Raw genomic sequence first — 23,705 nt, forward strand, 5'->3', positions numbered from 1 at the left:
CATCTTTGGACGCTAAGTACAATTTCGCATGGCCAATCCACCTAACCTGCACATCTTTGGACACTAAGGGGCAATTTAGCATGGTCAATCCACCTAACCTGCACAAATGTAAACACAAAAGGGGCAATTTAGCATGGCCAATCCATCTAATCTACACATCTTTGGACACTAAGGGACAATTTAGCATGGCCAATCCTCCTAACCTGCACATCTTTGGACATGAAGGGGCAATTTAGCATGACCAATCCACCAAGCCTTCACATCTTTGGGCACTAAGGGGCAATTTAGCAGGGTCAATGCACCTAACCTACACATCTTTGGACACTAAGGGGCAATTTAGCATGGCCAACCCACCTAATCTGCACATCTTTGGAAACTAAGTGCAATTTAGCATGGCCAATCCACCTAACCTGCACAAATGTGGACACAAAAGGGGCAATTTAGCATGGCCAATCCATCTAATCTACACATCTTTGGACACTAAGGGACAATTTAGCATGGCCAATCCTCCTAACCTGCACATCTTTGGACATGAAGGGGCAATTTAGCATGGCCAATCCCCCTAACCTGCACATCTTTGGACACTAAGGGGCAATTTAGCATGGCCAATCCATTTAATCTACACATCTTTGGACATGATGGGACAATTTAGCATGGCCAATCCATCTAATCTACACATCTTTGGACATGATGGGACAATTTAGCATGGCCAATCCACCTAACGTGCACATTTTTGGACACTAAGGGACAACTTAGCATGTCGAATCCACCTAAACTGCACATCTTTGGACAGTGGGATGAAACTGGAGAACCCGGAGGAAACCCATGCAGACACGAGGGAGAACTTGCAAACTCCACACTGACAGTGACCCGAGCCAGGAATTATACCTGGGTCCCTGGCGCTGTGAGGCAGCAGTGCTAACCCCAGTGCCACTGTGCCACCCAGTTGTGGTATAGCATGTCAGAGCAAGGAGGTAATGTTGGAGCTGTACAGAGTGTTGGTGAGGCCACAGCTGGAGTATTGTGTGTGGTTCTGGTCACCTCACCACAGGAAGGGTGTGATCGCACTCGAGGGGGTGCAGAGGAGATTCACCAGGATGCTGCCTGGGATGCAACATTCCAGCTGTAAGGAGAGACTGGATAGGCTGGGATTGTTTTCTCTGGAGCAGAGAAGGCTGAGGGGGGGCATGATTGAGGTGTATAAGATTCTGAGGGGGAGGGACAGGGTGAACAGGGAGCAGCTGTTCCCCTGGGTTGAGGGTCAGTCACGAGGGGGCAGAGTTTTAGGGTGGGGGGGCAGGAGATTCAGAGGGGATTTGAGAAAAGCTTTTTCACTCAGAGGGTGGTGGGAATCTGGGATGCGCCGCCTGGGAAGGGGAGTGGAAGCCGGAACCTTGAACAAATATCAGGATGAGCACTTGAAATATCAAAACATTCCGGGATCTGGGACAAGTGCAGGAAAATGAGATTAGAGCTACTTTGGTGATAGTTATTGTCAGTGCAGACTCGATGGACCGAAGGGCCTTCTCTGCGCTGTATGAAGAGTGTGATTTAAAAGGTGATAGATTGGGTAATATCAGCGTACAAAGGGACCTGGAGAGTCCCTGTACACCAGTCACTGACAGTAAGCGCGGAGGTACAGCAAGCAGTTCGGAAGGCAAATGGTCTGTTGGCCTTCATTGCGAGAGGATTCGAGGACAGGAGCAAGGTCGTCGTACTGCAGCTGTACCGGGTCCTTGGTCAGATCACAGCTGGAGTATTGCCCTCTCATCCAGGGACGCTGCTGGCCTTTGGGTCATTTCACTGGAGTGGTCTTCTGCGTCTGATGAAGCTCACCACGAGGTCCAAGGGGCTGGAGGTGTTACGTTGCTCGGAGACCAGCCAATGGTGTCCTCTGGAGAGGTTGTTGAAGAAAGTTCTAAAAGGCACAGAAAGAGAGAGAGAGAGCTGGGCGTCCAGGTTACTCCCTCAACATCCTTCTCAAAGATTCTGTGTCCTGCGTCCAATCTTTGTCACACGATGCCTCTGGCCTCTCACTGAGCTGGGTGCCACCAAGTCTGTGTCAGACTCTTTGAATAAAGCAGGACCACTGTACATCTCGGCTGGTTCTGAAACAAACAGGCCGTTAGCATCTGGCCAGCGAGCCTCAGGCCTGTCAGGGTTTGATGGGAAGTTGATTTTTGCGAGGCCTGGCTAGGGTAAACTGGCCACTCGAGCTTTGCAGTTTGCAAATTGCAGAGCCCGGCTGAATTTCAACTTAGCTTCCGCATTTTTGAATATTTTATCCATGGTTCATGAGGGAATATTGATATTTCTGTGCCAATCATGGGAGGGGGTCATGGGTCACCTGACCACACCGCGCGCCCGCTTTGAGTGAGTGGACACTCGGGATTGTCTGGATATCGACAGTCTCTGGCCATTTGAGAAACTGGCTCCCACAGTGGATAACTGCCCGCACGTTTCTCATTACACTCCGTCCCCCGGCCACTCGCTCAGCCTGTCCAAACCCCGGCAAGGTCAGAATGATTGCTGAGTGGGCAGTTCAGTGCTTTCTGTGGGTGGGTGGAACAGGCGGAGGTGGGGATGGGGGCGACGCCCAGTTCTGGAAATGCTGGGTGGTGTCTCGAGCTGATAAGGGAGCGAGTTTGTAAACTGCACCCACTGACATTGCGGAGGGAGCAGGAATCACCAGGAGCCACGACTCCCAGGGGAAGGAGGGAGTCAGACTCTGGAACTCTTGGGTTGAAAGCAAGGCACCATGACAGAAACGAGGAGATTGTTCTGGCTCCTGATCTGCGTCACTCCTGTTGTAAGCGGTAAGACGGTCACTTTGCTGCGGACAGCTTCATACGGTCGGAGGGTCCCAGTTTGTAAAAGCATCTGCGTCGGAAATGGCAACTGCATTTCGACCCATGAGTAAAAATAACATTAAAATTCGGTCGACCTTAACCTTCAATTACAGCCCAGGCTTTCCAACTTCCTGAGACAGTGTAGAGGGAGCTTTACTCTGTATCTAACCCCGTGCTGTCGCTGTCCTGGGAGTGTTTGATGGGGACAGTGTAGAGGGAGCTTTACTCTGTATCTAACCCCGTGCTGTACCTGTCCTGGGAGTGTTTGATGGGGGACAGTGTAGAGGGAGCTTTACTCTGTATCTAACCCCGTGCTGTCGCTGTCCTGGGAGTGTTTGATGGGGACAGTGTAGAGGGAGCTTTACTCTGTATCTAACCCCGTGCTGTACCTGTCCTGGGAGTGTTTGATGGGGACAGTGTAGAGGGAGCTTTACTCTGTATCTAACCCCGTGCTGTACCTGTCCTGGGAGTGTTTGATGGGGACAGTGTAGAGGGAGCTTTACTCTGTATCTAACCCCGTGCTGTACCTGTCCTGGGAATGTTTCATGGGGACAGTGTAGAGGGAGCTTTACTCTGTATCTAACCCCGTGCTGTACCTGTCCTGGGAGTGTTTGATGGGGACAGTGTCGAGGGAGCTTTACTCTGTATCTAACCCCGTGCTGTACCTGTCCTGGGAGTGTTTGATGGTGACAGTGTAGAGGGAGCTTTACTCTGTATCTAACCCTGTGCTGTACCTGTCCTGGGAGTGATGGATGGGGGACAGTGTGGAGGGAGCTTTACTCTGTATCTAACCCTGCGCTGTACCTGTCCTGGGAGTGTTTGATGGGGACAGTGTAGAGGGAGCTTTACTCTGTATCTCACCCCGTGCTGTACCTGTCCTGGGAATGTTTGATGGGGACAGTGTAGAGGGAGCTTTACTCTGTATCTAACCCCGTGCTGTACCTGTCCTGGGAAGTTTGATGGGGACAGTGTAGAGGGAGCTTTACTCTGTATCTAACCCCGTGCTGTACCTGTCCTGGGAGTGTTTAATGGGGGACAGTTTAGCGCGAGCTTTACTCTGTATCTAACCCCGTGCTGTACCTGTCCTGGGAGTGTTTGATGGGGGACAGTGTAGGGGGAGCTTTACTCTGTATCTAACCCCGTGCTGTACCTGTCCTGGGAGTGTTTGATGGGGACAGCGTCGAGGGAGCTTTACTCTGTATCTAACCCCGTGCTGTACCTGTCCTGGGAGTGTTTGATGGGGACAGCGTCGAGGGAGCTTTACTCTGTATCTAACCCCGTGCTGTACATGTCCTGGGAGTGATTGATGGGGACAGTGTAGAGGGAGCTTTACTCTGTATCTAACCCTGTGCTGTACCTGTCCTGGGAGTGTTTGATGGGGACAGTGTAGAGGGAGCTTTACTCTGTGTCTAACCCCGTGCTGTACATGTCCTGGGAGTGATTGATGGGGACAGTGTAGAGGGAGCTTTACTCTGTATCTAACCCTGTGCTGTACCTGTCCTGGGAGTGATTGATGGGGACAGTGTAGAGGGAGCTTTACTCTGTATCTAACCCTGTGCTGTACCTGTCCTGGGAGTGTTTGACGGGGACAGTGTAGAGGGAGCTTTACTCTGTATCTAACCCTGTGCTGTACCTGTCCTGGGAGTGTTTGATGGGGACAGTGTAGAGGGAGCTTTACTCTGTGTCTAACCCCGTGCTGTAAGTGTCCTGGGAGTGTCTGATGGGGACAGTGTAGAGGGAGATTTACTCTGTATCCAACCCCATGCTGTACCTGTCCAGGGAGTGTTTGATGGGGACAATGTAGAGGGAGCTTTACCCTGTATCTAACCCCGTGCTGTACATGTCCTGGGAGTGATTGATGGGGACAGTGTAGAGGGAGCTTTACTGTGTCTAACCCCGTGCTGTACCTGTCCTGGGAGTGTTTGACGGGGACAGTGTAGAGGGAGCTTTACTCTATAACTAACCCCGTGCTGTACCTGTCCTGGGAGTGTTTGATGGGGACAGTGTGGAGAGAGCTTTACTCTGTATCTAACCCCATGCTGTACCTGTCCTGGGAGTGTTTGATGGGGACAGTGTGGAGAGAGCTTTACTCTGTATCTAACCCCATGCTGTACCTGTCCTGGGAGTGTTTGATGGGGGACAGTGTGGAGGGAGCTTTACTCTGTATCTAATCCCGTGCTGTACCTGTCCTCAGAGATACAACTCCTCCAACTTTTCCTATCTCTGTAACCTCCTCCAGCCCCTACAACTAGGCCCCCAAATAGTAATAGAGATGTGGAGCAAGAAATTGCTAAGCAGATTATGGATAGGTGTGGAGGTCACAGGGCAGTTGTCATGGGGGACTTTAACCCTCCAAATATTGATTGGAACCTTTATAGGTCGAATAGTTCGGATGGGGCAGTGTTTGTGCAGTGTGTGCAGGAGGGGTTCCTGACACAATATGTGGATAAGCCGACAAGAGGTGGGGCCACATTGGATTGGTACTGGGAAATGAGCCGGGACAAGTGTTGGATTTGGTTGTGGGAGAGCACTTTGGAAATAGTGACCACAATTCGGTGTCTTTTGTTATTGCAATGGAGAGGGATAGGGCCGTACGTCAGGGCAAGGTTTACAATTGGGGGAGAGGTAATTATGATGCAATCAGGCGGGAATTAGGAAGCATAGGATGGGAACAAAAATTGTCAGGCAAAGGCACTAATGATAAGTGGAACTTTTTCAAGGAACAAGTACTGCGTGTCCTTGATAGGTATGTCCCTGCCAGGCAGAGAGGAAATGGCCGAGTGAGGGAACTATGGTTCACAAAAGAGGTGGAATGTCTTGTCAAGAGGAAGAAGGAAGTGTATGTTAGGTTGAGAAAACAAGGTTCAGTTGGCTCGATGGAGGGTTACAAGTTAGCAAGAAATGAGCTGAAAAAGGGGCTTAGGAGAGCTAGGAGGGGGCATGAGAAGTCCTTGGCGGGTCGGATCAAGGAAAACCCCAAGGCTTTTTACTCTTATGTGAGGAATAAAAGAATGACCAGGATGAGGCTGGGGCCGGTCAAGGATGGCAGTGGGAATTTGTGCATGGAGTCAGAAGAGATAGGAGAGGTGATGAATGAATACTTTTCTTCGGTGTTCACCAAGGAGAGGGGCCATGTTTTTGAGGAAGAGATGCTGTCACAGGCTAATAGGCTGGAGGAAGTAGATGTTCGGAGGGAAGATGTACTAGCAATTTTGAATAAACTGAAAGTTGATAAGTCCCCTGGGCCTGATGAAATATATCCTAGGATTCTTTGGGAGGCAAGGGATGAGATAGCAGAGCCTTTGGCATTGATCTTTGGGTCCTCGCTGTCCACGGGGATGGTGCCAGAGGACTGGAGAATGGTGAATGTTGTTCCTCTGTTTAAGAAAGGGAATAGAAATGACCCTGGTAATTATAGGCCGGTTAGTCTTACTTCGGTGGTCGGTAAGTTGATGGAAAAGGTCCTTAGGGATAGGATTTACGACCATTTAGAAAGATGCAGCTTAATCCGGGATAGTCAGCACGGATTTGTGAAGGGCAAGTCTTGCCTCACAAATTTGATAGAATTTTTTGAGGAGGTAACTAAGTGTGTAGATGAAGGTAGTGCAGTTGATGTCATATCCTTGGATTTTAGTAAGGCGTTTGATAAAGTCCCCCACGGTCGGCTTATGAAGAAAGTAAGGATCTGTGGGATAGAGGGAAGTTTGGCCGATTGGATAGGTAACTGGCTATCTAACAGAAGACAGAGGGTGGTGGTGGATGGAAAATTTTCGGACTGGAAACCGGTTACCAGCGGAGTGCCACAGGGATCAGTGCTTGGTCCTCTGCTATTTGTAATTTTTATAAATGACTTGGAGGAGGGGGCTGAAGGGTGGATCAGTAAATTTGCTGATGACACCAAGATTGGTGGAGTAGTGGATGAGGTGGAGGGCTGTTGTAGGCTGCAAAGAAATATAGATAGGATGCAGAGCTGGGCTGAAAAATGGCAAATGGAGTTTAACCCTGACAAATGCGAGGTGATTCATTTTGGTAGGACAAATTTAAATGTGGATTACAGGGTCAAAGGTAGGGTTCTGAAGAATGTGGAGGAACAGAGAGATCTTGGGGTTCATATCTATAGATCTCTGAAGGTTGCCACTCAAGTGGATAGAGCCGTGAAGAAGGCCTATAGTGTGTTGGCGTTCATTAACAGGGGGTTTGAGTTTAAGGGCCGTGGGGTTATGCTGCAACTGTACAGGACCTTGGTGAGACCACATTTGGAATATTGTGTGCAGTTCTGGTCACCTCACTACAAGAAGGATGTGGAGACACTGGAAAGAGTGCAAAGGAGATTTACCAGGATGCTGCCTGGTTTGGAGGGTAGGTCTTATGAGGAAAGGTTGAGGGAACTTGGGCTTTTCTCTTTGGAGCGGAGGAGATTGAGAGGAGACTTGATAGAGGTTTATAAGATGATGAGGGGGATAGATAGAGTGACCGTTCGAAGACTATTTCCTCGGGTGAATGGAGCGGTAACTAGGGGGCATAACTGTAGGGTTCATGGTGGGAGATATAGGAAGGATGTCCGAGGTAGGTTCTTTACACAGAGAGTGCTTGGGGTGTGGAATGGACTGCCTGCAGGGATAGTGGAGTCAGAAACTTTAGGAACATTTCAGAAGCTATTGGATAGGCACATGGAGCACACCAGGATGATAGGGAGGAAATAGCTTGATCTGGGTTTCAGACAAAACTCGGCACAACATCGTGGACCGAAGGGCCTGTTCTGTGCTGTACTGTTCTATGTTCTAACTCTCCCTATCTCTGTAACCTCCTCCAGCCCCTACACCCCTCCGGGGTCTCTGCGCTCCTCCAATTCCGGCCTCTCGAGCATCCCCCGATTCCCATCGCTCCGCCATTGGCGGCCGTGCCTTCAGCTGCCTGGGGGGCCCCAAGCTCTGGAATTCCTTTTCTGAATGGAAGGCTGTGACTAGCAGTGTTCCACAAGGATCAGTTCTGGGACCTTTGTTGTTCGTAGTGTATATTAGTAATTTGGAGGAAAATGTAGCTGGTCTGATTAGTAAGTTCACAGACAACTCAAAAATTGGTGGAGTTGCGGATAGTGAAGAGGATTGTCAGAGGATACAGCAAGATATCGACCGGTTGGAGACTTGGGCGGAGAAATGGCAGATGGAGTTTAATCTGGACAGATGTGAAGTAATGCATTCTGGAAAGTCCAATGCATGTAAGAATTATACAGTAAATGGTAGAACCCTTAAGAGTATTGATAGGCAGAGGGATCTGGGTGTACACGTCCACCGATCACTGAAAGTGGCAACGCAGGTGGAGAAGGTAGTCAAGAAGGCATATGGCATGCTTGCCTTTATTGGTCAGGGCATTGAGTATAAAAATTGGCAAGTCATGTTGCAGCTTTAAAGAACCTTAGTTAGGCCGCACTTGGAATATAATGTTCAATTCGGGTCGCCACACTACCAGAAGGATGTGGAGGCTTTGGAGAGGGTACAGAAAAGATTTACCAGGATGTTGCCCGGTCTGGGGGCATTAACTATGAGGAGAGGTTGGAGAAACTTGGTTTGTTCTCACTGGAACGACGGAGGTTGAGGGGAGACCTGATAGAAGTCTACAAGATTATGAGAGGCATGGACAGAGTGGATAGTCAGAAGCTTTTACCCAGGGTGGAAGAGTCAATTATTCAGGGACATAGGTTTAAGGTGCGTGGGGAAAAGTTTAGAGGAGAGGTACGAGGCAGGTTTTTTATACAGGGGGTGGTGAGTGTCTGGGACGCGCTGCCCGGGGAGGGGGTGGTGGGAGCAGGTACGATAGCGGCATTTAAGGGGCAACTAGACGAATACATGAATAGGATGGGGAATAGAAAGATCCGGACTCTGGAAGTGTAGACGGTTTTAGTTCAGTCGGGCAGCATGGTCGGTGCAGGCTTGGGGGGCCGAAGGGCCTGTTCCTGTGCTGTATTGTGCTTTGTTTGTTCCTCCTCTCTCTCCTCATTTCAGAAGCTCCTTCAAGCTGATCTCTTTGTCTGAGATTTTGGATACTCGCTTTGTCTTCTCGTTTTGTGTGTGGCTGATCCCACAGTCTGAAAGACGCGCTGGTTCGGGTGCATTGGCCGTGTTAATTCTACCTCAGTGAACCCGAACAGGCGCCGGACTGTGGCGACTGGGGGATTTTCACAGTAACTTCATTGCAGTGTTAATGTAAGCCTGCTTGTGACGCTAATAAATAAACTTTAAACTTGATGTGAATATAAATTGGGGCAGTTGTTCCGGAATCCTCTGACGACTCGTCAATGGAGAAATTATCCACTCAGTAATCCATTCTGAATGGGACAATGGCTTGGTCTCTGTACCTCGGTTTACTTTGCAAAGCGTTACTCTCCTGCCTGATGTTTCCCCAGTCACTTATCTCCCCTCTTATTAACCACACCTCCCCACCCCGTCTCCCCGTCTCCGTCAGTCACGTGCGTCTGGACAGGTGAATGCGCTGAATGAGTCTGGGCCACAGTGTCTCCTCAGTGGGGGAGTGAAGGGATTTGGGGAGATGTGGGTGGGATTATATTGCAGTCAGTTCATGGTTTAATCTTCTCATACAGGCTTTGTTGCTGAATGTATTTCAAGTGTTCCTGGATCTCTGTGCTCTGGCAATGAGAGGGTTTAACCCACACACACACAGCACTGGGTCACTTATCTGCACGCAATGATAAGGGAGTTTTTGGTTCTGGGTGACACGGATACAGTTCGAACAGAATAATCAAGGGTTTGGCAGCCGGTTTGTGCAGGCTCAGAATTACCCGATTCCTTTCTCCCCCATGTGTTTATCCACAATCCCCCTTCAATACATCGATACTATTCACCTCAACCACCCACTACAGGAGCGGGTCCCACATTCTCCCCACTCCCCACGGGAGCAAGTCCCACATTCTCCCCCACTCCCCATGGGAGCAAGTCCCACCTTCTCCCCCACTCCCCATGGGAGCGAGTCCCACATTCTCCCCACTCCCCGTGGGAGCGAGTCCCACATTCTCCCCCACTCCCCGTGGGAGCGAGTCCCACATTCTCCCCACTCCCCGTGGGAGCGAGTCCCACATTCTCTCTCTCTGCCACTCCACCAGCCTGCCTGTATCCTTTTGAAGTTCTACACTCTCCTCCTCAAACTTTGAAACTGTCCCCTGCACACCAAGATCGAGATCATGAATAACATCAGGAAAAGCAAGGGCTCCAATACTGACCCCTGCAATTGTACAGGGCGTTGGTGAGGCCACACCTGGAGTATTGGTGCAGTTTTGGTCTCCTTCTCTGCGGAAGGATGTCCTTGTTATAGAGGGATTACCGCGAAGGTTTACCAGGCTGATTCCCAAGATGGCAGGTCTGTCATACGAGGAGAGACTAAGTTGGTTTGAATCATAGAACCCTACAGCACAGAAAGAGGCCATTCGGCCCATCGGGTCTGCACCGACCACAATCCCACCCAGGCCCTACCCCCATATCCCTACACATTTACCCACCAATCCCTCTAACCTACGCATCTCAGGAAACTAAGGGGCAATTTTAGCATGGCCAATCAACCTAACTGACACATCTTGGGACTGTGGGAGGAAACCCACGCAGAGACGAGGAGAATGTGCAAACTCCACACAGGCAGTGACCCGAGCCGGGAATCGAACCCAGGTCCCTGGAGCTGTGAAGCAGCAGTGCTAACCACTGTGCTACCGTGCCGCTTCACTCAATTCACTTGAGTTTAGAAGAGTGAGAGGGGATCTCATAGAGACTTATAAAATTCTAACAGGACTGGACAGGGTGGATGCAGGGAGGATGTTCCCGATGGTGGGGGGAGTCCAGAACCAGGGGATTGGGGGCGGGGTTTGGGGATTGGGGGCGGGGTTTGGGGATTGGGGGCGGGGTTTGGTAACAGGACTGGACAGGGTGGATGCGGGGAGGATGTTCCCGATGGTGGGTGGGGGGGGGGAGTCCAGAACCAGGGGTCACAGTCTGAGGATTCTGGGTAGACCATTTAGGACGGAGATGAGGAGACATTTCTTCACCCAGAGAGCGGTGAGTCTGTGGAATTCATTCCCACAGGAAGGAGCTGATGCCAAAACATTGAATGTATTCAAGACGCGGCTAGATATAGCACTTGGGGCGAACGGGGTCAAAGGTTATGGGGGGACAGCAGGATGAGGCTGTTGAGTTGAATGGGGGAGCAGGCTGGAAGGGCCGAATGGCCTCCTCCTGCTCCTATCCTCTGTGTTTAATTTGATTTGATTTGATTTATTATTGTTACACGTATTGGGATACAGTGATGTTCCCCTTTGGAGAAGTCACGCTGAATCCCCCAGAGAGGAATCCCTCGCTTTGTAATCTGTTAAAAGAGTTTGGGAAGTTGTGTACCTCTGCCTCGTAACATCACTGTATCCCAATACGTGTAACAATAATAAATCAAATCAAATCATTAACATTTGGAGATTCATTAACAGAAAGAGCTGACACTCACTTTCAGTGAATAATTAACAAGTTATTTATTAAACCAACCGGGAACTTTAACAAAACAAGGAACATATCAATTAAAGTAAGATTCCACTGGGATGCTGTTCAAATAAATACAAGGATCATTCATTACCAAACGATAATAATACTAACTTAGTCACTCTCAAAAAAATATACAAACAAGTTTTGTGGCTTTGGAAAAACATTTGGAGTTTTTTTGGTGACTGCACTCCCTCTCAGCTCTTTCCGATTTGGTCGTCTTCGTTAGATAGATGGAGAGTTCTCGTAAGAGATATTTTGTGAGCTGGCAGAGAGCTGCTCTTTCCCTCTCTAGGTGTTGAGAGGTGGCAGTTCTTCAGTTGAACTGCAGGCAGACAGTTGAGTTCCTCTTGAGAACTCTGATGATCAATCAATTTTCCCACACCAGGATTGGTGTGACGTCTTCAACAACAGCAAATTCAAATTTGATAGGTTCCTGGTCACTGAGTGTCTTCTTTAAACTGACGGGCTGTCAAAATTCAAAAGCCTGAAAAGCCTGTTACCAAGGCAACCCCGATGCTTGGGCCTCGTTACAAATGTTGCCGTCTGTGTACCCTGTGTACCTCTGCATTTTAAACATCCAATCACTGACACAAAACCAGCTTTTAAAGGAACAACGCCTCACAAACTCAACTTTGCAACAGTGAAATAATTGCTTTGTGCGCGCTATACAGACAAAGCATACCATTCATAGAGGACTGAGGGGAGAAAGAGAGAGTGCAGAATGTAGTGTTACAGTCATAGCTAGGGTGTAGAGAAAGATCAACTTAATGCGATGTAGGTCCATTCAAAAGTCTGACAGCAGCAGGGAAGAAGCTGTTCTCGAGTCGGTCGGTCCGTGACCTCAGACTTTTGTATCTTTTTCCCGATGGAAGAAGGTGGAAGAGAGAATGTCCGGGGTGCGTGGGGTCCTTAATTATGCTGGCTGCTTTGCCGAGGCAACGGGAAGTGTAGACAGAGTCAGTGGATGGGAGGCTGGTTTGCGTGATGGATTGGGCTACATTCACAACCTTTTGTAGTTCCTTGCGGCCTTGGGCAGAGCAGGAGCCCCAGACCAAGCTGTGATACAACCAGAAAGAATGCTTTCTATGTTTCTGATGCGTGATATAACTCACGAGGCTAGAGGTGCTCGAGAAATAAAGGCTTTTATTGACGACTACAATAGAGCTACCATATATAATACACGATCCCAGACTGAGGGGTCCCAGACAGAGCAGTGACCTTTATACCTCTCCCAGGAGGCGGAGCCCGACTGGGATGTACCACAATAACTATATTACAGGTAGAACAGCCCAACCCTAACCCCAACAGTAACATGTAGAACAGCCCAACCCTAACCCCAACAACAACATATATACAGACTCATAGTACTGGCCAGACCATGGCTCCGTACTACCTGGTGGGAACCAATGATGGTTCACCACATTCACCCCTCCTTTGAAGACAAAGGCCGGCGGGGTACAAAAAAAACACAGAACAATTGGTTATCAGTCTATAAGTTCAGACGGTCAGGGGGACCGCACCATCGTTGTGACCTCCTCAATACCAGCGATGACACCGGAGTAGGCACTCGCGGTGGCGTTCTCCCCAAGGTGATGTCCAACGGCTCCTCCAATGTCTCACGGGCCGGTAGACCCCGAGGCGGTGACAATCCGCTGAACTCGGACACGCCTTGAAGTGGCGGCCATCTCCTGGACTCAGGCAAGCTGTACACGGGAGTAAAAGGGTTAAGTGATGGTCCCGATGCTGCCCGCGCCGTGTCAGGAGGGGAAACAATAGTTGGGGGGTCTCTAACAGGAGGTATGGGAGCGACAGGGGTTTCCAAGCCCCCTGCTGGCGCCAGGTCTCGGATCGAGACCGTGTCCTCTCGCCCGTCAGGGTATGCCACATAGGCATACTGAGGGTTGGCGTGGAGGAGATGGACCTGTTCAACCAAAGGGTCGGACTTGCAGGTCCTAACATGTCGCCACAGGAGGACAGGTCCTGAGTACGTCAACCAAGACGGTAATGAGGTCCCAGAGGAAGACTTCCGAGGGAATGAAAACAGCCTCTCATGGGGAGTAGCGTTGGTTGCCGTACACAGGAGTGAGCGTATGGAATGGAGCGCATCAGGGAGCACCTCTTGCCAACGGGAGACTGGAAGGCTTTTTGACTTCAACGCCAGTAAGACAGCCTTCCAGACTGTAGCATTCTCACGTTCCACCTGTCCGTTACCCCTAGGGTTGTAGCTCGTGTTTCTACTAGAGGCAATCCTGTATGAGAGCAGGTATTGCCTCAAGTCATCGCTCATGAACGACGAGCCCCTATCGCTGTGAATGTAACAGGGGTAACCGAACAGGGTGAAAAGATCACGAAATGCCTTGATAACCGTGGCAGCAGTCATATCAGAGCAGGGAATGACAAAAGAGAATCGTGAGTACTCATCAACCACATTGAGGAAGTACACATTCCGATCTGTCGAGGGAAGGGGGCCCTTAAAATCCACACTCAGTCTTTCGAAGGGACGAGTGGCCTTAACGAGTTGTGCCCTGTCAGGTCGGTAAAAGTGCGGTTTGCATTCCGCGCATACCCGGCAGCTTCTGGTTATAGACCTGTCATCTTCCACCAAGTAGGGTAGATTCCGGGCTTTTATGAAGTGGTAGAGCCGAGTGACCCCCGGATGGCAGAGGTCATTGTGGAGAGCCTGCAATCGATTCTCCTGCATACTAGCGCATGTTCCACGTGACAGGGCATCCGAGGGTTCGTTGAGTTTCCCTGGACGATACATGATGTCGTAATTATAGATGGAGAGTTCGATTCTCCACCTCAAGATCTTATCGTTCTTGATCTTGCCCCGTAACGTGTTATTGAACATGAACGCCACGGACCGTTGGTCCGTGAGCAGGGAGAACCGTTTTCCCGCCAAGTAATGGCGCCAATGCCGGACGGCCTCCACAATGGCCTGGGCCTCCTTTTCCACCGCTGAATGTCGAATTTCGGGGCCTTGGAGGGTGCGGGAAAAAAAGGCGACGGGCCTACCCGCCTGGTTAAGTGTGGCGGCCAGGGCGAAATCAGATGCATCGCTCTCCACCTGGAAGGGGATGGACTCATCGATAGCGTGCATCGTGGGTTTCACGATGTCGGCTTTTAGTTTTTCAAAGGCCAAACGAGCCTCTGGTGCTCGGGGAAAAGAGGTAGACTTGATGAGCGGACGGGCTTTGTCCGCGTAATTGGGAACCCACTGTGCGTAGTATGAAAAGAAACCTAAGCATCTTCTCAGTGCTTTTACGCTAGTGGGCAGGGGAAGTTCGAGGAGGGGACGCATACGGTCTGGATCAGGGCCAAGGACCCCGTTTTCCACCACTTTTCCGAGGATAGCTAGGCGGCGCGTGCGAAATACACACTTCTCCCTGTTGTAGGTCAGATTCAGGCGAGATGCAGTGCGTAGGAATCTAAGAAGGTTGGTATCGTGGTCCTGCTGGTCATGGCCGCAGATGGTGACGTTATCCAGGTACGGGAAGGTAGCCCGCAGTTCGTTATGGTCCACCATTCGGTCCATCTCACGCTGGAAAACCGAGACCCCATTGGTGACACCAAAAGGAACCCTTAGAAAATGGTACAAGCGACCATCCGCCTCAAAAGCCGTGTATTTTCGGTCCTCTGGGCGAATGGGGAGCTGGTGGTAGGCAGACTTTAGGTCAATGGTGGAGAACACCCGGTACTGCGCAATCTGGTTGACCATGTCAGAAATGCGCGGGAGGGGATACGCATCCAGCTGCGTGTATCTGTTAATGGTCTGACTATAGTCTATGACCATCTGGGGTTTGTTCCCACTCTTGACCAGCACGACCTGCGCTCTCCAAGGACTAGCGCTAGGTTGTATGATCCCTTCCTTGAGGAGCCGCTGCACCTCAGATCGAATGAAGATCCGATCCTCAGCGCTGTAACGCCTACTCTTAGTCGCGATGGGCTTGCAGCCTGGCACGAGATTCTGGAATAAGGAGGGTGTGGTAATCTTAAGCGTCGACAGGCTACAGATGGAGCGCATTGGGCAATTTGGAGGCTGCTGTTCTCCCACTGAAAGCGGAGGGAGTGGCCCACCGTACTGTAGGGTTACACTCTTCAAGTGGACCATGAAATTTAGTCCAAAGAGTATTGGCGCGCAAAGGTGCGGTAACACCAGGAGCTTGAAGCTCTCGTAAACCGTGCCCTGCACCGTTAGATTTACCACGCAACTCCCTAGCACGGTGACAGACCGGGACCTTGACGCCATCAAAATTGTCTGCTTGACAGGCTGGATCTGGAGGCCACACCGCTTCACGGCGTCTGGGTGGATAAAGCTCTCCGTGCTCCCGCTGTCAAACAGACAATAAATTGTGCGTTTGTTTACCTGTATGTCCATCATGGACTTGTCGAGTCTGTGAGGCTTTGCCTGGTCCAGGATGATCGACGCCACCGTTGGTTCGTGAGCGCCACTGCAGGCAGCTGAGATGGATGATGGAGACCCCTGCTGGTCATTTGCGGTCGGTGCCAACCAAAATGGCTGCTCCCATAGGTCGCACGTGGGCGATGGCGCCAAAATCAGCGACCCCTAGTGGTCGCGCGTCTCTTGCGACTCCGTTGTCTGGAATGGCGACGTCCTGGCCTCGCACGTGGAAGAAACCCTTGACGATGCGGACGACAAGGAACCCGGCTCCGGGGAGTCACACGCCGCACTGCTGTTCCTGGATGGAAGTTTGGATTGACATACCTTCGAATAATGCCCCTTCTTGCCGCAGGCGGAGCACAGCACCACTTTAGCGGGACATCGCTGCCGAGTGTGCTTCACTCCCCCACAGAAGTAACACCGCGGGCCGCCTGGAGCTGCTGCCGTCGTCAGGCCCGAGGGTGGGCACGCCATCACGCAGCTTTTCGGTCCCGCTGAATGAACTGGGATCTGTGACTGCTCCTGCCACGCTGTCTCCACGTGGTCTTCGGGATACATCGCCAGGCTTTTGGAGGCCGTTTCTAGCGTATCCGCTAGCTCTATAGACTAAGTGAGATCGAGATTACCTTGCTCCAACAGTCGAAGTCGGATATAAGACGATCCGATTCCCGCCACAAACGCATCTCGAGCGAGGTTGTTCATGTTCTGGTCTGCCGACACTGCTTTGCAGTTACAGCCCCTGGCTAGCTGTAGGAGCTCGCACGCGTACTGTTCCGTCGTTTCGCCGGGCTGCCGTCGTCGAGTGGCTAAGAAATATCGAGCATGCATCTCGTTCGGCGGTTTAATGTAGCGCTTCTTAAGAAGCTCGAGGGCCCCTTTGTAGTCGGTGGCCGCACGGATCGCTAAATATACAGCGTCGCTTACCCTCGCGTGGAGGACCCGGAGTCTGTCGGCGTCCGTGGTAACCGCTGCGGAGGCTTCGAGGTAATCCTGAAAACATTTCAACCAGTGGTCGAAGGTGTTGGAGGCGCCCGCCGCACGTGGGTCCAGCGTAAGATGTTCGGGTTTAAGCATTTGCTCCATGCTCTCTGTATCGTTTTCTTTTTTTTTCAACGACGAGAGTTCAATTAGTAGTCAATAAAATTGATGCGTGATATAACTCACGAGGCTGGAGGTGCTCGAGAAATAAAGGCTTTTATTGACTACAACAATAGAGCTACCATATATAATACACGATCCCAGACTGAAGGGTCCCAGACAGAGCAGTGACCTTTATACCTCTCCCAGGTGGCGGAGCCCGACTGGGATGTACCATAATAACTATATTACAGGTAGAACAGCCCAACCCTAACCCCAACAGTAACATGTAGAACAGCCCAACCCTAACCCCAACAGTAACATGTAGAACAGCCCAACCCTAACCCCAACAGTAACATGTAGAATAGCCCAACCCTAACCCCAACAGTAACATGTAGAACAGCCCAACCCTAACCCCAACAGTAACATGTAGAACAGCTCAACCCTAACCCCAACAGTAACATGTAGAACAGCCCAACCCTAACCCCAACAGTAACATGTAGAACAGCCCAACCCTAACCCCAACAGTAACATGTAGAACAGCCCAACCCTAACCCCAACAGTAACATGTAGAACAGCCCAACCCTAACCCCAACAGTAACATGTAGAATAGCCCAACCCTAACCCCAACAGTAACATGTAGAACAGCCCAACCCTAACCCCAACAGTAACATGTAGAACAGTCCAACCCTAACTCCAACAGTAACATGTAGAACAGCCCAACCCTAACCCCAACAGTAACATGTAGAACAGCCCAACCCTAACCCCAACAGTAACATGTAGAACAGCCCAACCCTAACCCCAACAGTAACATGTAGAACAGCCCAACCCTAACCCCAACAGTAACATGTAGAACAGCCCAACCCTAACCCCAACAGTAACATGTAGAACAGCCCAACCCTAACCCCAACAGTAACATGTAGAACAGTCCAACCCTAACCCCAACAGTAACATGTAGAACAGCCCAACCCTAACCCCAACAGTAACATGTAGAACAGCCCAACCCTAACCCCAACAGTAACATGTAGAACAGCCCAACCCTAACCCCAACAGTAACATGTAGAACAGCCCAACCCTAACCCCAACAGTAACATGTAGAACAGCCCAACCCTAACCCCAACAGTAACATATATACAGACTCATAGTACTGGCCAGACCCTGGCTCAGTACTTCCTGGTGGGAACCAACGATGGTTCACCACAGTTTCTATTTGCGGGATCTTCCTGTCCCGCCTGCCACGGGAATCATAGCGGATGCGGAGGGTGGGGGGTGTCCGTGCAAAGGGCTTCCAGTGGGATTTTCTGGTTTTACAGCTGGCATGGTTGGAAAATCCCGCCCCATATTTCTCACACCGCGACGGTTATCCTCCAACCTGAAGAATATGCATTAACCATTACTCTCCGCTTCCTGTTGCTCTGCCAATGTTGTATCCATGTTTTATTGTCCCTTTGATTCTCTCCACCATCAGCTCCCATGTCCTCGGGAAGGACTGCACAGGTATCAGCCTCAGATGAAACTGCGAAAGCAACCGTAGCCGGTAGGTTAATCTTCACTTCATCCCGACCTCCTTCCTCAGTGTTGGGCTGGCATGTATCAGTGCAGGATGGGCTGCCAGAGGTCAAAAGGGCCTCCCGGGTCACGACACTTTGACCTCTGACCAGGGGTGGGCTGACCACCCACTCCTCCTGCAACGGAACCTGTGTAGAAATTCCAACGCCAACGACCCACTTCCCTCCCGCACGAGAGTGCGATGGCAAAGTCAGGTCTGGAGGTGGCTGTAGGAGGGGGTGGAGGTGGGGTGAGGGTTTCAGCAGCCGACCAGCCGAGGTGGGGGGCCAAGGCCGGGGGGGGGGGGGGAGCGGAAATTGTCAATCTCAGCGATCGTGTGAATGTGAGGTGGGGAGCTCCCCTCAGGGTCAAAGGTGACACCGAGGTGGCAGCCAAATCCTTCTCCACACACCAGCAGACTGAATTGTAGCAAAGAAGTCCATTCAGCCCCTCGAGGTTGCCAACCCCTTTGATAAGATCACAGTTGATCAGTTTGTGCTGAGTTTCACATCTCCCATCACACCCCTCCTCCCGCCCGATAACTTTGATTCCCTCGCTCAATGAGAATCTGTCTATCGCCGCCTTCAAGATATTTGGTGACCCCCCTCAGTGTCCGCCATCGCCATCTGAGGGAGAGGGTTCCAAACTTACACAACCCTCACAGGGACAACAATCTCTCCTTGTCTCTCTCCCAGGGCGAGGGTGGTCGGCCATTTTGGACGGAGCTGAGGAGAGTTCTCTTCACTCTCTGAGTGTTGGGAAGCTTCGGAATTCCCGCCCATGGAGTTGGGGAATCTCCAGCATCGAGTATATCCCAGACCGGAGTGGGGGGCGGTGCGGGGGTTGGAGAGGGGGTGGGGGGAGGTGGCGGGGGTGAACGGGCTTTTAGGCTCACTGTTTCTCTCTCTATCTTTGGACACAGCGTTCAGTGTCGTGTCGGGGGCTGTCATGGAGGCAACGACCAGCCATCCCAGTGACCCAACCGGCATTCCTCACAAATCCACCTCACTGGGTAAGTGACAGAATCTCGACAGTGCAATAAAGAGGCCATTCGGCCCATCGAGTCTGAACCGACTCTTCGAAAGAGCCTTCCACCCTTATCCCCGTAACGCCACACATTCATCATGGCCAATCCGCCTAACCTACACATCTTTGACACTAAGGGGAAAGTTAGCATGGCCAATCCACCTAACCTACACATCTTTGACACTAGGGGGAAAGTTAGCATGGCCAATCCACCTAACCTACACATCTTTGACACTAAGGGGAAAGTTAGCATGGCCAATCCGCCTAACCTACACATCTTTGGACACTTTGTGCGGCATGGTAGCACAGTGGTTAGCACTGCTGCTTCACAGCTCCAGGGACCCTGGTTCGATTCCTGGCTTGGGTCACTGTCTGTGTGGAGTTTGCACATTCTCTTCGTGTCTGTGTGGGTTTCCTCCGGGTGCTCCGGTTTCCTCCCACAGTCCAAAGATGTGAGGATTAGGTTGATTGGCCATGCTAAAATTGCCCCTTAGTGTACTAGATGTGTAGGTTAGAGGGATTACTGGGTAAATATGTAGGGATATGGGGGTAGGGCCTGGGTAGGATTGTGGTCGGTGCAGACTCGATGGGCTGAATGGCCTCTTTCTGTACTGTAGGGTTTCTATCTATGATCTCACTGAGGGGCAATTTAGCATGGCCAATCCCCCTAACCCCTACACATCTTTGGACACTAAAGAGCAATTTAGCATGGCCAATCCCCCGAACCTACACATCTTTGGACACTAAGGGGCAATTTAGCATGGCCAATCTACCTAACCTACACACCTTTGGACACTAAGGGGCAATTTAGCATGGCCAATCCACCTAACCTACACATCTTTGGACACTAAGGGACAATTTAGCATGGCCAATCCACCTAACCTACACATCTTTGGACACTAAGGGGCAATTTAGCATGGCCAATCCACCTAACCTACACATCTTTGGACACTAAGGGACAATTTAGCATGGCCAATCCACCTAACCTACACATCTTTGGACACTAAGGGGCAATTTAGCATGGCCAATTCACCTAACCTACACATCTTTGGACACTAAGGGGCAATTTAGCACGGCCAATCCACCCTAACTGACACATCTTTGGACTGTGGGAGGCATCCGGAGCACCTGGAGCAAACCCACACAGACACGGGGAGAATGTGCAAACTCCACACAGACAGTGACCCAAGGCCAGAAGTGAACCCGGGTCCCTGGCGCTGTGAGGCAGCAGCACTAACCACTGCACCACCCCGCTGGAGAGGAAGTATTTCCTCCGGTACGGTGGTGGTGGTGGGAGGTGGGTACAGAGTCCAGAAGAAGGAAGCCACAGAACCTCACAAGAGCCAGGCTGTTGGTTGGGGGGTAGAGATCTTTCTCCCCCTCCCCCCAATAACATTTGGGTTGGGGTGGGGGGTGAATTGGAGCTTTCTGAAGACTGGCCATTGTTGCCAGTGGATTGCCGGAGGGGGGAAGTGGGGGGAGGGGAGGGAGAGGGGGTGGGGGGGAATGGGGGGAGTGAGGGGGGTGGGGGGGGAGTGCGAGGGGGAGTGGGGGGAGAATGGGGGAGAAGGTGGAAGAGTGGGGGGGGAGGGGGGAGTGTGGGGGGGTGGGGGGGAGTGAGGTGGGAGTGTGTGGAGGGGTGGAGTGGGGGGGAGTGGGGTGAGTGGGGGATAGCCAGGGAGTGGGGGGGAATGGGGAGGGAGGGTGGAGTGCGGAGGGGCGAGGGGGAGTGAGGGGGGGAGTGGGTGGAGGAGCGGAGTTGGGGGGAATGGGGCCAGTGGGGGGGGAGTGAGGGGCAGAGTGTGGGGGAGTGGGGGGTGTGGGAGGGGAGTGGGGGACAGAGGGAAGTGCAGGAGAGGAGGGGTGAGTGGAGGGGAGTGAGGGAGTGAGTAGGTGGGTGAGTGGGGGGAGGGAGGAGTGGGGGAATGGGGGGAGTGGAGGGGGTGGGAGGAGTGGGGGGAGTGAGGGGATTGGAGGGGGTGGGAGGAGTGGGGGGAGTGGAGGGGGTGGGAGGAGTGGGGGGAGTGGGGGGGAGGAGTGGAGCGGGGGGGAGTGGGAGGGAAAAGGGTGAATGTGGGGGAGTGGTGGGGAGGGGGGAGTGGGAGGCGAGTGGGGGGAGGGGGTGGGGGCAGTGGGTGGGAGTGGTAGGGGATTGGGGTTAATGGGGGGAGTGGGGTAGAGGGAGGAAGGGGGTGGGGGGAGTGGGAGGGGAGTGGGAGGCGAGTGGGGGGAGGGAGGAGTGGGGGTAGTGGGGGGGAGTGGGGGAGAGGGGGAAGTGGGGTGGAGGGAGTGGGAGGGGAGTGGGAGGGTGAGTGGGGGGAGGGAGGAGTGGGGGTAGTGGGGGGGAGTGGTAGGGGATTGGGGTTAATGGGGGGAGTGGGGTAGAGGGAGGAAGGGGGTGGGGGGAGTGGGAGGGGTGTGGGAGGGGAGTGGGAGGCGAGTGGGGGGAGGGAGGAGTGGGGGAAGTGGGGGAGAGGGGGGAAGTGGGGTGGGGGGAGTGGGAGGGGAGTGGGGGACGGGAAGAGTGGGGGGGTGTGGGGAGTGGGAGGGGAGTGGAGAGGAGTGGGGCAAGTGGGGCGGGAGGGGAGGAGAGGGCGGAGCAGGAAGGGGGGAGTGGGGGGAGTGCAGGGGAGTGGCGGGGGCATGGGGTACTGGGGGGAGTGGGGGGAGTTGGGGAGGGGGGCAGGGTGAGTGGGAGAGGAGTGGGAAGGAGTGGGGGGGAGTGGGGGGTGAGGGGGGAGTGGGGGGGCAGAGGGGAGTGGGGGGGAGTGGGAGGGAGTGGGGGGGAGTGGGGGTGAGTGGGGAGTGGGGGGGAGTGGGGGGTGAGTGGGGAGTGGGGGGGAGTGGGGGGGCAGGGGGGAGTGGGGGGGAGTGGGGGGGAGTGGGGTGGTGAGGGGTGAGTGGGGGGGTGGGTGGGCAGGGGGGAGTGGGGTGGGAGGACGGAGTGTGGGGCGTGTGGGGGGGAATGGGTGGAGTCGGGGGGAGTGGGGGGAGTGGAGGGGAGGAGGGGGAGTGGGTTGGAGGGGGGGATTGGGGGGGCGTGTGGGGGGAGGAGGGAGTGAGGGGGAGTGGGGGAGGGTGGGGAGTCCCAGGGTGAGGGGTCACAGGTCGCAGCATGAGGTCACCAGTCCCGGGTGAGGAGTCACAGGTCCCAGGGTCAGGGGTCGGTCATTTTGGACTTCACTCCCAGGGTGCCGAATCTCAAGGCAAGAATTAGGGGGCATAAGTTGGGAACAGAAACTGTCAGGGAAAGGAACTCATGAAAAGTGGAACTTTTTCAAGGAACAAATACTGGGTGTCCTTGATAGGTATGTCCCTGTCAGGCAGGGAGGAAATGGCCGAGTGAGGGAACCATGGTTCACGAAAGAGGTGGAATGTCTTGTGAAAAGGAAGAGGGAAGCTTATGTAGGGATGAGGAAACAAGGTTCAAATGGCTCGATTGAGGGTTACAAGTTAGCAAGGAATGAGCTGAAAAAGGGGCTTAGGAGAGCTAGGAGTGGACACGAGAAGTCCTTGGCGGGTCGGATCAAGGAAAACCCCAAGGCTTTTTACTCTTATGTGAGGAATACAAGAATGACCAGGGTGAGGTTAGGGCCGGTCAAGGACAGTAGTGGGAACTTGTGTATGGAGTCAGTAGAGATAGGCGAGGTGATGAATGAATACTTTTCTTCAGTGTTCACCAAGGAGAGGGGCCATGTTTTTGAGGAAGAGAAGGTGTTACAGGCTAATAGGCTGGAGGAAATAGATGTTCGGAGGGAGGTTGTCCTGGCAGTTTCGAATAAACTGAAGGTCGATAAGTCCCCTGGGCCTGATGACATGTATCCGAGGATTCTTTGGGAGGCAAGGGATGAGATTGCAGAGCCTTTGGCTTTGATCTTTGGGTCCTCACTGTCCACGGGGATGGTGCCAGAGGACTGGAGAATGGTGAATGTTGTTCCTCTGTTTAAGAAAGGGAATAGAAATGACCCTGGTAATTATAGACCGGTTAGTCTTACTTCGGTGGTTGGTAAATTGATGGAAAAGGTCCTTAGGGATGGGATTTACGACCATTTAGAAAGATGCGGAATAATCTGGGATAGTCAGCACGGATTCGTGAAGGGCAAGTCGTGCCTCACAAATTTGAATTAATTTTTTGAGGAGGTAACTAAGTGTGTTGATGAAGGTAGGGCAGTTGATGTCATATACATGGATTTTAGTAAGGCATTTGATAAGGTCCCCCATGGTCGGCTTATGATGAAAGTGAGGAGGTGTGGGATAGAGGGAAAGCTGGCC

At 52.2% G+C, this 23,705-nt stretch overlaps 1 protein-coding gene across 6 annotated transcripts in view; it reads left to right on the forward strand.

Moving 5' to 3' along the window:
- The first annotated feature begins 2,542 nt into the window (after positions 1-2,542).
- The window catches only part of LOC144488667 (uncharacterized), a 47,036-nt gene continuing 25,873 nt past the window's right edge, over positions 2,543-23,705 (forward strand). For 3 of the 6 annotated variants that reach the window (XR_013496636.1, XM_078206750.1, XM_078206752.1), the window contains exons 1-3: positions 2,543-2,816; positions 18,328-18,396; positions 19,330-19,419. Coding sequence is in view for 4 of the 6 variants with exons in the window: in XM_078206750.1 (XP_078062876.1) it covers positions 2,759-2,816; positions 18,328-18,396; positions 19,330-19,419 (217 nt within the window). In the remaining 2 variants the exon portion in view is untranslated. The remainder of the gene's footprint in view (positions 2,817-18,327; positions 18,397-19,329; positions 19,420-23,705) is intronic. The other 3 variants (XR_013496637.1, XM_078206751.1, XM_078206753.1) reach the window with 1 other exon arrangement.

This window comes from Mustelus asterias, unplaced genomic scaffold, assembly GCF_964213995.1.
Source record: "Mustelus asterias unplaced genomic scaffold, sMusAst1.hap1.1 HAP1_SCAFFOLD_1753, whole genome shotgun sequence".
NCBI classification, from domain to species: domain Eukaryota; kingdom Metazoa; phylum Chordata; class Chondrichthyes; order Carcharhiniformes; family Triakidae; genus Mustelus; species Mustelus asterias.